Consider the following 15,783-nt stretch of genomic DNA (forward strand, 5'->3'; position numbering starts at 1 on the left):
TGGCGTTCATTGTTAGATGGCGGTAGCAGTACGATTTTGTTTCGCTGCGCGCTAAATACGACATTTGCATATACGAATATTTAAATTGCACGGCGTTTACAGACTCCTAAAACACTTAAAAAATAGAAATCCACGTGATTGGATAATAGGATGAAATAATAACTCTTATAATCGTTCGTTGTTTATTCTTCCATCGACATTCGCTTATTACTTGGTCAGTTTGGAACTTTCAATTCTTTCTAACGATATCGAATGTTCATCGTTGATCCGAATTCGTTATAAACTGTTGGGACATTATGCGATGGCGACAATAGTCGATTAAGATCTACGCGATTACCGGTAATTGTAGTAATAAAGTTAAAATTCCAATGAGAATGTCCAATGAGAATAACGATTGGAACGGTTCGCGCGGCAATATTAGCGTACTCCGGAGATTCTTTCGTAATTGGTGATATAAGAATTTAATCGGATCCGTGGTTAAAACGGCCGAAATAATGATCGATTTCTCGTCGCGTTCTAAGAAAGGATCGATCGGATCGACGCGTCGCGGTGGTCGCGAAAGGTTTATCCGTCGAAGAAGGGTAGTACTGTTCGAAAGAAGGGGTCAGGAGGTTGGTTGGGGCGTCGGTGGCGTCGGTGGGCGTCGTGGTACGCGCATGTTTCTCTCGCGAAACGGATCGATGCTGGAAATAGCTCGACCCGCAGGAGAGAGAGCGAGTACGAGGTGAGTCGGCTTCGCTTTCGGCCAGGGCCTTCGTGGCTCTCCACGCCCGCTGTCGCTGCCTCTTTCCTCTTCTTCTTTATTCGAGACGAAGGGAAAAAGCACCCCCCGGTAACCAACTTCGACTCCACTCGTTAATTCGTCGGTCGACTCGTTCTCTGTTTCGCGTTCCGCGAGCTTCCTCCATCGACCTTGTTCTTCCTATCCGCGCGATACCAATCTCTTCTACTTCGCGACTCGTTACTCGTCCGGTGGTGGTTCCATTCTCTGAAAAATAAGTGCGTGTACGTTAACTCTGGACAATCGAAGGACCAACAGGCGGGCAAATAGAACAGAGAGACGGGGTCTGTCGTTCGCGGGATGAATCGAGAAAAATGTGCGTCGTACCGATGTGGCTGACTAAGCTGGGATCGTAAGTACTCTGATCGCGAAAGATTTAGGCGAATCCAGGCTTTTCAACGTTTAGCTGAAACTTATAGATTTTCGGCTGTCGTACGCGACATCTACGCTTCTACCGTCGATTGATCCGTTCTAGAAAATAGACGACACACGCTAAAATGTCCTACACCTTCAGCTTCGTTCTTAACACGGATTCTTGCAGCTTCTCTTTCGCTTTCGTTTCGTCGAACGATTTCCACCGCCAACTGTTCGAATGTCCAGCTAGCTTTCCTTCTAGGGTTTCGTTCGAGCGACGCTTTTAGAGTTTCCTCGAGAACATTCGCGTTATCGTCGACGAACAGTTTTTCCTCCATTTCATTCTCCGATATAGGCTATTTAAAACTCGACGTTTTTTCGATCGATCCGATTCTAATCGACTTCGAAACGTCGCCGATCGCCACCGGTGACCTCGTGGCCGAGTCGAGACCTCCTGCAAACCTATTATTATTTATTTGTCTAAAACGGAACTCTCTATTCCGTCGAATAGAGTCGTTGGTTCGACGAACTAACAAAAATTACGTAATTTACGGGAAAATAACAGATCCGTGTAAGTTCGTGAACGTAGCTGAAACAGCGACGATCATTGCTAAGACGATAACTCATTGAAAACGAGGCTTGATCGATACGCTTTGCCCTTCGTTACTTATTCGTTTTCTCTTCCACGAGTTCGCTGAAAGAAACGCACAATTCCCCGATTTCGCGATGGAACTTTTACGTATAGAAGATAAACACTTCAGATATGAAATCTAAGAAATAAGGGAGATTGTCGAGGAACATGCAACGTTCGTGCTGATTTCACGCGTGCGCCTTTGTTGGACAAGCGTCAGAGGATATTCGAGGTACATTCTTCGTTGAAAAGTTTCTCAATTACGTCATAAATTCTGCGGTGCTAGTAGAGAATTTTCAGTTTTCCGTTAAATCAAATTCATTCGTCGAAGAAATTCGTTTTCGAATTATACGCTTCCCACTAACCTTAATAGAAGAAATTCTATTCGTACAATTCCGAATCGTTTCGCAGGATTTTCTAACCATAATTTCCTCGCGTACGCAACGTTCCGTCGCGTGACAAATTTTTGTAGCAGAGTTTTCTGAAACACGCTCCGAATTCGGTATGGGGTTTCGATCTTCTAAATATAAATCGGCATGCGCGGCATTTCTTCCTCTTTCTTTGAGTTTCGTGACCTCGTTCCGGTAGAACCTGTGCTAGAATTTTTCCAATTATAACGTGTGCCATCGTAGTACCTCTTCTCCTCTTCCAAGTCTCGCCTGTCCTGTAAATAATTCGTCCGTTTCAGTCGGAGTCTAGCAAATGGCTAGGATCGAATAAGATACCGGTTAACGAAGGCAATAGTAATTAGTACCGATAACAAGTGCCGGCATCGATTCTGTGTGTCGTGACACGAACCATCGTGATCGATAATCCCTATTCACCCGGTGACGCTGGGACCAAATTTAATTATCTGGATCTCGTAGATAAGAATAGACCTTATCATGCTGAGCTATCGACATCTTCTGTGCGAACATCTTCGTTGGATTTTTCTCTCGTAAGATGGTGGTTATTAAATCGTCCGGTTCTATTTTCGACTCCGCTAGTTCGTTTTCGAGAAATCTGTAAAATTACGTTTATAAAGAATCGGTATACGAGTAATGTTTAATTCGATTCTTGAGGTGGAGCCACGGTAGGATCAGATGATATGACCCTGTTCGAATTAAACACGAACATCTATTTCAGTTTTTGGAAAAGTTTTATGTCGTACAGATCCGAACAGCAAAGTGTGTACGAAAGGAGCAGGAAGGAGAAGCACGTGCTCGAAATTAGTACAGGACCGATGATACGCCGTCACTAGGTACACCTGCATGTGCGACAGGGAAAAGTTAGAATCGATAACGGGCACAGGAATCGGCCGACTTCGTCACAATTTCACCTACAACCGGTGTTCTAATTCTATCAGACGTCCCTTGAAAATCGATTCGCTTCGCTCCGGTGAACGCTGCAACCAACCACCGGATCAACTTCTTTTCTTTTCAGGGAAAGTGACGGCTACGTGTTAATTAAACAACTCCCGATATATTTTCCAAGCAATTTCGAAACATTCGTTCGATATGAAAAACAACGCGTACTCACCACCGAATGTTCCCGAGGGAAGAAAAACCTGAAACAAAAAGAATAAAACGAGCTAATTACGTTCTCTGTTCGAGTCGGATTAATAACGCTAAATACTACTATCGCATAAAACTTTAAGCTCCTTATCTCCGTCACAGATGCTACTGTAACGAATATCGAATCGAGGAGCTATAAATAGAATCCTCGAAGCTCTGGAAACGAATATGTACATGTTGTGAACCACCGAAAAGCAAAATGTTCCTTAAAGCTTTCTCCCCTTTAAACGGAATCGATCGAAAAGACATTAAAACGGTGAATTGTTCGTTACGGATGGTCGCAAAAAGCGTAAAGGAAGGGTAACATTTACACGGATACGGTACTGCGATCGATTAGTCTGTATTCTGGCAACGATCCCATGACGCGTGCACGTCCGAGGCGAAGATTCGTGTCGGTAGCTAGAAAAATCCGACAACCGGCACATCGTTCGAATCGAATCGAACTTCGAGTATCGTTAAACTTCCTTTTCCTTCTCGATCGTCCCTAACGATTCGCTTTTCGCGGTCACGGATCGCGAGTCTCTTCAGCATCGACGACGTCGAGATACGTGTTTCGCGACGCGAGCGCGTTTAAACAAGGGCAAGAGAAATTTAGCACGGCTCGCTAAATAAAGATCGGTAGTGTGCAACAAGTATTGATGAGGATACGGCAAAAGTATGTACTTTCGAGAACGTCCAGTTACCAATCTTTAGAAATGTCCGTTTGAACGTTAACCCTTAAAGGTCGAAGGTGTTCCGCTATACGTATCTACACATACATACAGGAAATACACTAAAAACATACTGATTCTAATTTTCTTCGGTCATTAAGGATTAATCGATCGTAGATGGAATATTTGGTAGTTTCGTCGGTATGTAGTTGATTCGATAATCCTAATAGTTGACGTTCGCGAACGTAGTTTAGACGCAGCCGAGAATGTTGCACGAAATTGGTTTCGACGTCGCGTTAGTCGGTAATTCGAAAAGCTTGACGATTCGAAAACGATTGATTACAGGGGCCTCGCGCGTACCACGTTAGCTCTTAGAGGATGCACAAGCTAGCCAAGGGCCTGAAGAAGAAGAAAAAGCAGAAGAAGGGTAAGAAGGGGGCAGAGGAAGAAGAGTTTGATCCGGAGGAGCTCGAGCGTTACAGACGCGAGCGGGCGGAGGCCCAGCAGAAAGCCGAGCAGTCTGGCGAGCAGTCCAACAGCGCCACCTCCGACGAGTGGAAGAAATTCGAAGCGTTAACGGCCGGTGTCGATTCGATTCTGAAAAAGACCCAAGGTGATCTAGATCGTATAAAATCGACCTCTTTCTTCCAACGGAAACCACCGTTAGAGGAGGAGAAGAAGGAGGAGCAGGATCAAGAGGAGACCGGCAAGTCATCCTCGAAGAAGTGGGTCGGTTTTGACGAGGAGGGGAATCCCATCGAGGAAGAGCCACCAGATTTCGAGGGTAAAGGAAAGAAGAAGGACGAGAAACCGTTGGTGAACGAGGACGGTTTCGTTGATATTTCCGAAGACGAAGATGAACAAGAGAACTCTGGAGAAGAGGACATCTTCGACACCACTTACGTGGATGTTCTCCAGAACATCGACGTTCAATTAGCTTACATCCCGGACAGTCCAACCGAACAAGAGGCTGGAGACGACCCTTTCGATACCACCAACGCGGACAAGGTACTGAAGACCGTCGACAAGAAGGGGAACAGATTAGTTAGTCTAGGCAACGCGGTCGAGGTACTCTCCGGAAGGGTGGACTACGTGAGTTCCTGCAAAATCTCGAAAGGCAGAAGGCCCAGAATTCAGCAGGATCTGTTGTTAGACGATTTCGAGGTAGCCGAGAAACCGGAAGACAGCAACGCGGTCCCGGAACCTGTTCAAGTCGAGAAAACCTTGCTGGACGATGACAGCGATCTTCCGGATATCCCTGTAGATCTGACCAAGCTTCCGGCCGTGCTACCCAGACCAGCCAGTCCTGCCGTCCTCGGGGACAACGCTATCGCGGAGAACGAACCGGCCAACGGGCCCTTGGACATCTCGGAATTCGAAGTCCTGAAAGAGAAGACCATCTTAGAGGAGATACCCGTGTTGGACGAAGAGTTCGATCTAAACGCGGAACCCGAAGTACCGGTACATCTCGAGGAGGCCGAGGATCCGTTCGGAAGCAAAGAACCGGAGACGGTCGACTTCCAGGCGGAGATAATCGAGGTTAGCTTCGAGACAGCCACCTTCGTCGACGAGGAGGATCCCTTCGATACCACGTTCGCCGAAAATATTCTTCCTGGAAAGACAGAGTTGAAGTTGATCGAGAAGAACTTGGAAGAGTTACCTGTGTCGGAGGTGACGATATCCTTAACCGATCCCGCTGGTCTGAACAGAGACTACGAGACCGGTTTGTTGAAGGAAGAGAATGGGATACAGCTTACCGGTTTGCAGGGGAAGAAAGATCTTTTAGGAGGATCGACGACCGATCTTAGCCAGCTCGCGGACGAACCCATCGCGCCGGTGGAAGACATCAGTTACGTGGATCCGTTCGACACTTCGGCCGTGAAAGAGATTCCACCTGGAAAGACGGAACTGAAGTTTCTGGAGAAAGAACTGCTCGGCGAACAGGAGCTTACCGCATCGCTGGAGGACGACGATTTTGACCCGAGAAAAGACGAGCAACCGGTCGCTCCGATCGCTCCGGTCCAACCAGCTCCACCGAGACCTTCTGTCCCACCCGCGCCGATTAAACCAACGTTCAAAGTCGAATTTAACGACGACGAACCGAGCGAGGAGAACGCGGCAGAGTCTGGTAATCGCGGACGAAGAACATCCAGACCGGAAGTCCTCGAATTAGCTCCGACCAAGGCGGTCGCCTTCGAACTACCGACACCGTCTAAGCGTCCCGATCTCCTTGCCACCAGCGAAGAAGAGAAAGCGTTGCCCTCGAAACCTCTCACTCCCTATTACTCGCAAAAGTCGATCGAAGAAGTTTTACCGATCGAGGAAGAGGAAGTCGACGTGGATCCGTTTGACACGAGCTTCGTGGCCAAAGTAGCTCCCGGGAAAACCGAGTTGAAGTTGATAGAGTCGGAGTTGTTGAAACAGGAGACCAGATTGCCTCACAGTTTAAGCGACCACGATTTCGATCCCAGAGCCGAGAGTGAACCGACGAGGAGGCAAAGCGATTTCACAGCTAGCTCCATCAGACCGGGTAACCTGAATATTGCCGAACTACCGAGATCGAAAGAAAGCTTGTTGGACGCGGAGATCGAGGTGGATGCTAAGCCACTGACCCCTCGGATCGAGTCCCAACCTATCGAGGAAGAAGCGATCTCTTACGCGGACCCGTTCGACACCTCCATCGCTACGAATATCCTTCCTGGGAAGGCAGAGTTGAAGATCCTAGAGAGCGAACTGCAGCAGATACCCGAGGAGATCCCCGTGCGGCCAGCAACGATCGCTTTGGCGGCGATCGTCAAGAGCACCGTTCCAGAAATCGACGACTTCGACCCCAGGGCAGAGGAGAAAAACGAATCTAAGGACTTTTTGTCTATCGACGATCAAGACCACGAAGCGAAAGTGTTGACTCCTGTACAGAACGAGAGCTTTAGTCTGGCCGAGGAGGTGGATCCGTTCGATACCAGTTTCGCTACCGTCGAACCGGGAAAGATCGAGCTTAAACTGTTGGAGTCCGAGTTGATGGAGAAGTAGAGAGACCGTTCGCGAAAGTAGTTGTTGCGGGAAACTAACGTTAAAGTTAATCAACTAATTGAGAGTAAATTAGCCCGTTGCCAACATGGATTCCAAAGGAGGAAACCCCTTTCTGATGGACGACTACGGAGCCGAGTCGAACGACGGCATGACCGGACAGACCTCCAATCCGTTTCTGCAGGATTTCACGGAGACGGAGCCAACCGGTGGCAGCGAGAATCCGTTCTTGAATTTCGCCGGGGACCAGTCATACCAGACGACGATCGACTCGACGAATCCTTTCGCCTCTTTCGCCGCGGACACCACCGCCGCGCCGACTACCGCCTTCGAAACGACCACCACCGATACCTCGAACATCAACATATTCTCCGACCAATCAGCGAATATCTTCGTGACGACCAGCGAGTCCAGCACGAATCTGTTCGAGGCAGCAGCCCCGTCGCAGGAAATGTTCGGGCAACCTGCGGCTCCTGCGGCTCCTGCGGCTGCGACAACAGCACCGGCTGCTCAAGCGAAAAATGGGAAACCACCATCCAGACCGCCACCACCGAGGCCTCAACCACCGGCACCACCTAAAAACACCAAGGATCTGATCTTATCCGTGACAGGCGCGATGGACGCTACTTCGAACCATCTTCTGGATAGACTGCAGGTTGGTGCACACCTATTTACTTATTTACTTATTGCTTCGGAAATTTCGCAGAATTAGTTTTATTTAACCTTTTACCGCAGGCAACGAGAACACCCAGTCCTACCTTGATGCACTCTCCATCGCCCACACCGGAGCACAGTTTCGCGGACCTCCTGGACGTCGACTCGAACGTTCCTGACTTGATGTCCGACGATAGCAAAATGGTAGAACCTTCGAAGAATCAAAATATCCTGGATCTTTTCGACGCTCCCAACACGGACACGACCACTACCACGATCTTCTCCACTCCTATGACTACCGCGGACACTGGCAGTTTAGATACCGGGGCCACCGCCGTCACCAGTGCCGCCGTGCTAGAAAATCCGTTCGCCAGCAGAACGGAACAGGAAACGTCCGACGATCAGGAGGATGCGTTTAAATCGGATTATCCGGATGCGGTGTCCGTAACCAGCGAAAAAAGGCCTTCGGTCGCTTCCACGACAGATGCACTGTGGACCGAACCTGGATCCAAGACTGCTCTCGACTTAGATTTCACCGGAGAAGGCGAAGCGGTCGGGGAAAGTCAGCCGTCGACGACGGCGTTACCGACGACGACCACGACCACGACCACGGAATCCACGTTCTTCTCGTTGGCGGAGACGACCTCTGCTGGTTCGTTCTCGACCGCTCCGATCCAACCGACTACCACGCAACAACCATTGTTCGACACTACGAACATTGCGGCCGATCTACTCGGTGATTTCGGTGAATCAACCAAGGACATCGACGTAACGGCGACCAGTCCGATCCCTGGCGCCGAGTTTCCCATCGGCGAAGCTTACAAACCCGAGGAGCAACTGGACAACTTCGCAGCTACCACGAAAGCTATCGAGAATACCAGCGACGCCTTCGACATCTTCGCGTCAAAGTTTGACAAGGCTGCAGAATCTGAAAGCAACGCCGGTGATCCGTTCTTGGACGCGTTCGGAGGTGGACCCACTGCAATGGACACGTCCAGTGACGGTAAATTAGTTTTAAATTAATTTTAACCGTTCAAGTAATATTAGTTGCAAGCGAATCGTTCGAAACATCGCGTACCGTTCACAGTCTGGGGAGACTCGTCCGCGGCTGGCTCGGAAACGGCGGTTACCGGTTTCGGAGAAGCCGATGGCTTCGACTCCTTCTTGAGCATGACCGCCCCTCCGGCGGAACCGAAGGTGAAGAGAACCGAATCCGCGGAATCGGACGAGGGTCCAGATTTCAGCGTGTTCATCAAGTAAGCATTCGTTTAGGTTCGATGCCTAAGTTGTACGACCCTATATCGTATATTTTCTGAAAGGCCAAAAGAAGACGAACAAACAACCGCGAACGGCGAAGGCGGAGTGGTACCCGCGTTGGCCCCACCACCCAAGAGTCCTCAGAACACGGCTTATACGGACACATCGCCTCGATTTAATCCTTTCGATAAGTTTGGATCAGCGCAAGACGCCATTCCCGCTACGGAAACGGCCCAGCCGGCGGAACTGACCAGAACAGATTCTCAAGTACTATTTTATCTTCTATACGCGGGTTAACTAAGCTTACTGGTAAGCGTTAAGGGGACGATTTATCTCCAGGAAACTCCACCGACACCTCTGTTCGACGAAGACGTTAGTCAGCCTTTGGAAGACTTCCCGAGAGTTACGTACACCGGCGACGGCTGGGACATGCATCTGCGTCAACCGAACAAGAAGAAGATAACCGGGCAACGATTCTGGAAGAAGATCTTCGTCAAGCTGGTTTATCAAGGCGATACTCCGGTGCTGCAATTGTTGAACAGTAGGGACGACAAAGATCCTTTCCAGGAGTTACCTCTGCTCCCTTCTTATTCACTGTCCGACATAGGAGCGCAACAGTTCAATAACTTTGTCAAGTTATTCACGGTGAAATTGCAGTATATTTTCTACAAGGAACGACCCGGCGTTCGACCTGGTCAGGTGACCAAGGCGGAGAGACTCACTAACAAGCTAAGTCAATTCGCTGCTTATGCCATTCAAGGTGATTATCAGGGGGTAAAAGAGTTTGGAAGCGATTTGAGGAAGTTGGGTCTTCCAGTTGAACATGCCCCGCAGGTAATTCGCTTTATATTCAGCTATTTCCTCTTCTATCCGCGAAAGGTAGTTGCAATCCGAAAATGAACTTCCCACAGATTTCTCAGCTATTCAAGTTAGGCTCGGACAGTTACGAGGACATGAAGCAGTTCTCCAGTGCAGTCGAGGAGGCTTTATTCAGACTATCGGCTCATAGAGACAGGGCGTTGCATTATAAGATGGAAGAGGTGCAAATAACGGTGGTGGACGAACTGTACGTGGAACAGAGCGCAGAAGGGCACGTGGAGAAACAGATAGCTCGTGTTCGACTGTTCTTTCTCGGCTTCCTTTCCGGTAAGTCGTATTCGCAGAACCATTGCATTCAGCAATGTTATTCCATCGAATGATTTCAGGCATGCCTGACGTTGAGCTAGGAATAAACGACATGTGGCGTCAGGGTAAAGAAGTGGTTGGTAGACACGATATTATTCCGGTCGTAACCGAAGAGTGGATTCGTCTCGAGAACGTAGAGTTCCATTCTTGTGTGCAGCAGGACGAGTACGAAAAGTCTAGAATCATTAAGTATGTCCTTTAACGCGTCTCCGTAGCAAACTCTAACTGCGCTAACAAACCGTCCTAACATTAACACCTAACCCCCCGTTCGAAGGTTTAAGCCACCCGATGCATGTTATATCGAACTCATGAGGTTTCGCGTGAGACCGCCTAAAAACAGAGAGCTTCCACTTCAGCTTAAAGCCGTACTGTGCGTTACAGGTAACAAGGTAATATCGCTTTCCACCCTGCTCTCCAATAATAATGCACACGTACATATGTGTATATTTATCAATATCATTTCATTTCCTACTACAAATCACGATTTAATTTCCTATTGTTCCGGTTGGCAGGTAGAGTTGAAGGCGGACATCCTCGTGCCTGGGTTCGCGTCGAGAAAATTAGGCCAGGTGCCCTGCGAGGACGTAATGGTCTGTTTTCCCATTCCAAATTGCTGGATGTATCTGTTCAGGGTTGAGAAGCACTTCAGATACGGATCCGTAAAGTCAGCCCACAGGAGGACAGGAAAGATCAAGGGTATAGAAAGATTCCTTGGAGCGGTAGACACATTAGAGCCACAGTTGATGGAGGTTACCTCGGGCCAGGCTAAATACGAGAGTCAACATCGTGGTATCGTTTGGAGGATGCCCAGGTTACCGAAAGAAGGCCAAGGTACTTCTATTCGATTCCATGACGCCGGCTCCTACTATCTCGTCCCTTCTTTCGTAATCGAAACCTTCGATTCTAGGAGCATACACGACGCATCAACTGATCTGTCGCATGTCTCTCGCATCCTACGACCTAATCCATGAAAAGCTTCCTGACTATTGCTACGTAGAGTTCACGATGCCCGCGACTCAAGTGTCTCACACCACCGCGAGAAGCGTGAGTTTTCAAAACAGCGACAGCGACGCTCCGCCGGAGAAGTACGTTAGAAACCTATCCCGGCACGAGTACAGGTACGTCGATCCTCTTCTAAATCACTCTTTACGATCGGACTCTTTACGAATGACCAATTCGGTAAGCAAGGTTTCCGTCTTTCGATTAGAGTGAAAATCGAACACACGCAAGGCGAAGGACCATCGGCATACGTGGCAGCGACGTTCACGAGGAAGATCCCGGAGACAACAACGGAGACACCGGGTGAAGCCTCGGACGCGGGTGGCGAGTCCGATTCGGATGACTCCGATTAATTTCCGGAATCTGTATGTAAGGTAACGGGTTAAGATGTTACAATACTAAGATAACGAGTCTCGTAAAAGGATAAAGACAGATTGCTTGCTGACACTAAGGTGTGCGTGTGTGTGTGTATACACTGAAAGAAAGAAAACGATGCCTGTGACTCGACGCACGTGGCGTTTCGCGGGTCACGAACCGTCGAAATGGATCGTACGCGGAAGAAGAACTATGTCAGATATTTAGATTTTCCGTAGCTTCGAAGACGCATGATCGTGTTGCGCGTTCATAGCTGTGCCAAGCGAGAGTGACATTTCAATCGCGCATGCACGGAGGAGAGCCCTCTGCCAGGAGGGGAACATTTTCTCCCACCACTTCATCTTCCTCTCTTTAGGATACATAGCATGCAATTTTAGACCTATCAACAGACTTTAACGTCGGTGTCGAATATATTTGTAGCTGTATCGTACGAATAACAATTACCATAGCCTCTTACGCTTCTAGCCCTCGTACGTGTCGGCAAGTCTCGCCTTCAGCTTTCAGTCTTGCTTGGCAGAACTATAGATATACTATATACGTATGAATATCGCCTCGTGATCCCCGAAACGTTCGTCGCCGTGTGTTGTTCGTGTTAACAATTAACGAGAGATATACGTACGAAACGAGTAATTTATAAGGGAGGACAATACTGATTTTACGTTCAGTCTAGCTTGATAAGTAGTTATACGCACTCGCAGCGAAAAGCTTTGCTCTGCGGGCAACATGTTTCAAAGACGGATATACAATAAACGGTTCCTTCTTACTTTCTTCGGATTCACGATGTTTCAGAGTCCTACAATCGTTTCAGTTTCACCCGAATTATTTTTAAATCGCTTTGTTGCTCTAAGCTATCCGAATGTTAAATAGTATACAATGTAGATATTTATCGTTTCTTCTGTAGAGTTCTATACGACGCTAACTAGGCTTTAACAAAGTGTACGGAGGTTTTTTAGACACACCGCGTATCGCAACAGCACGACGATCGGGGGACAACAGTTGTTAATTAAACGGATTCGTTAAAAATTCGAAGGATCGTAACCGCATACCGTATCGTTTTAAGCTTGCAGATGATCTATATCTAATGTTATCTAGTCATTTTTAACGGTTAATTTATCGAGATTAATCGACGGTTATTAAACGCGTAAGTAGACGATAATCAAAGGTTGCCTGTTTCGCGAATGCATGCCGATGGGGACGCAAGGAAGACACAGCGATATCAGTTTGTTCGAGCGCTTTTCGAATCGACGTAATACATAAGATTCCATAAGATATCGAGAACATAGCGGCAACGTTAGCTAATTCGAAATTCCCGCGCTTAGATTAAGTGAAACGAGTCTGTATTTATCTATAGGATAAGATAAGATGATTCTATAAGGACAAACAACCTAGACACGTAAGTTTCCGTTAAGGTTTTTTCGATTTTTTGTTTGACGTTTTATCTCCTCCATAGGAGAACAGAAGAGTCTATTCTAGTCCTTAGCTCGTAAGAAGATCGTATGACGTTTCAGGTTCACGCCGGTCATACGTTAACGCTAAGTCTATTTAAGTTAGAAACTAAATCGATCGAGTCAACGACGTTCGATAACGTCGGCCAATATGCCAACCGAAATGATAGATTATTCAAATTAGGGCTATCGATTAATACTGTCGATTACCGATTGTTGTTCTGATCCGTGTCAATGCGAATATACATAGATCGACTAGTTGAAATCTTTGAACGCGCGTTTTTCGGAAACGTGCTTGGTCAAACGATCCATCGAATCGTGTCAGACAATACAACTTAGTTGCACCGGTGAATGTAATCTCTCGGTAGAAGAAGTATCACACGAAACGCTGTATCATATGAAAAATATTGTATTCCGTTCTTTGAAACAGCGCAAAACTTTTCGATCCGCGGCACGATGGTCTGTTTGCGTTGGTACATTAAACAAATCCCGGGAGGACTTTACTCGCGAAAAGTTCCATTCGGGATATGACGTTTCCAGCTCGTGATCTCAATTACGTGTAATATCGCGTTATCGCGCGATATCCAAGGCGGCGTTTCTGTATCTAAAAAGGGAAGATTCATTTAAACACACGATGCATGTATAGGTATCTTAGGAAAGGTATTTAAGTTAGAGGTTATACGCGTTACCAACAAGCCTACCGATGTTTCTTCGGATACGATCGAAACCGTGCGACTGTGCGAGAAAGCAAGAAAGCTAACAATAAAAACTTACTCGTTGTAAAATCGTTTTGCCAATTTAACAAATTTCTGTTCTGTACACGTAATCGAACTTGTAGAATCGCCTCTCACTCTCACTTATTATACCGTACCGTAGCATCGTTTCTGATTCATTCGGGATTATGTTTTATAAATGACCATTACCATTTTAAATGTTAAAAAGTGGATCGTCTAGATCTCGAAGAAATTTACCTCGTCAATTTTCAAGCCATCAGTTTAGTTCGAACGCCGTGAAGTCGCTTTCGATACGATGTTACCGAAGTTAGAAGAGTCGGTAAAGTAGATATTAACATTTACGACCTCCATTTGTTGCTCCTATAGATATATCATCCCTGCCTTTGCGACAATTTATTCCTTTACAAGCATATAATTATTATCAAGCTGTGTAGCCGTTAGATATTATCCTGTTAACTGAAATCTGTAACGATTAATTGTAAAAAAAATATTGGTAGTGTCGTTGTTGATCTTATTATTATTAAACGAAAGCAAAAAGAAACAAATGTTCTGTACAGGTGAAGAAATTCTGTAAAGATACGTACAGTTTACGTATTGTGCTAAGCTCGATAATTACTGAAATCTAAAAAGAATGTCGATTGTATGAAACGAGTAACGAAGGAAGAACAGAAACCCTTCGAACGATGATGCATCTTCGCTTTTCCCGCGTGATCGTCGCCCGCCATGACAGATCAATCGATAATTTCGTCCGTCGAGCTTTTTATCGATAGGTGCGCAGTAAAATTTTATATAAAGTCCCCCCTCCCTCGCACGTCGCAATATATTTTAATCGAACGATCTAAAATCAGTTATCGATGTATTTGCATTGTTTTTTTCGATTGTTCGCTCGTCAAATTCGATTTCTTTACCACACGCAATAACCTGATGCATACATATAAACGAGCGAAAACAACTACAGTATCGATAATTCGATAAAACCGATAGTATGGTACTTAGCTCCATCCTGATCCTTTACGAATGCTTAGGTACGCGGTCAACGAATATTTAAAACGACTCCAGTAACGGTTAATGTGAACACGAATCTCGATCTGAACAATTTTTAAAACCATGTGAATCGAGTTGAGAGACACGGAAGGAAATGTTTCATTTTGATCATCGCGAACGAGTTGAGCATTTCTGACGGTGTCGAGTATCGAATTTCGATAACAAACGGATGATCGAGAGTATCGAAACATTCCCTGAAATGTATGTATAGAGGTGTAGTACCTCTAAACTCTGATCTGTAATTTATAAATATATAAATATATATACAGTAACACGTGTATGTAATGTCGTAATGTGTAATTAAATATGTATGTATGGCCTGTAATTGTGATCTAATAGTACACGATGCAATGTATACAAAATGACAAGAGAGAGAGCGAGAGAGAGAGAGAGAGAGAGAGAGAGAGAGAACGAGAGAATGGAAGAGAAGTCGATCGAGAGGAGCGAGTTTCTCTTCGACGCATATGTATGTATTATAATTTCGCAAAATGAAAGACGAGAAAATGACAACTTTCGAGAAACTAGAAAAAAAATACCGTGTAACACTGTTAGCTAAAAGTATTATTGATAAATTCTATGTATTAATAAATAATATAAAATTGTTTAAGGGATAAAACTGGCTTAACAATGAATCGATCTTTTTAACAAAAATTTTGTCGATACTCGATTCATCGTTACGTTTCTCTTTTTTCCAGTAGTGTACGTTAAACTTAATCTCTTTTTCATGATTTCTCATGATTGTTTGTGGGTCCCAATCCGTTTTACAGCAACTACATAGAATTCATTCATGGAGACATTTCGGTAAGTCTAATACACGTATAACATTCTCCTTGATTGCTTTCTTTTTCGTGGACTAAGAATAAGTGTCGTGAAAAAACTTGTGTCCGCGGATGAGAGTTGGAAAAACAAGTTAAAAAAATTGCACAGGTGATTACGCTCATAGAAATGTCGTTTTATTAAAATTGTAAGTCAATATTTCGAGTAGTCGAAACGATTCGTTTATAGTTTATACAGTGCAGGCATTGTTCATGTATCGTACATATCATTTTAAGGCAGCACCGCAGTCCGATGGTACGTTACTGTCGAATGCGATT

General features: G+C 46.0%; 1 protein-coding gene across 1 annotated transcript; it reads left to right on the forward strand.

The window, feature by feature from the left end:
- The first annotated feature begins 153 nt into the window (after positions 1–153).
- LOC100882936 (uncharacterized) lies at positions 154–15,291 on the forward strand. The gene is made up of 13 exons (XM_076537245.1): positions 154–1,133; positions 4,315–6,996; positions 7,073–7,651; positions 7,732–8,653; positions 8,738–8,906; positions 8,970–9,174; positions 9,247–9,741; positions 9,819–10,053; positions 10,113–10,281; positions 10,367–10,481; positions 10,605–10,923; positions 11,000–11,210; positions 11,300–15,291. The coding sequence occupies exons 2-13, from the start codon at positions 4,348–4,350 to the stop codon at positions 11,442–11,444; spliced, it is 6,213 nt and encodes a 2,070-aa protein (XP_076393360.1). The 5' UTR covers positions 154–1,133; positions 4,315–4,347; the 3' UTR covers positions 11,445–15,291.
- Positions 15,292–15,783: the final 492 nt, after the last annotated feature.

This window comes from Megachile rotundata, chromosome 11, assembly GCF_050947335.1.
Source record: "Megachile rotundata isolate GNS110a chromosome 11, iyMegRotu1, whole genome shotgun sequence".
In the NCBI taxonomy this organism is placed as follows: domain Eukaryota; kingdom Metazoa; phylum Arthropoda; class Insecta; order Hymenoptera; family Megachilidae; genus Megachile; species Megachile rotundata.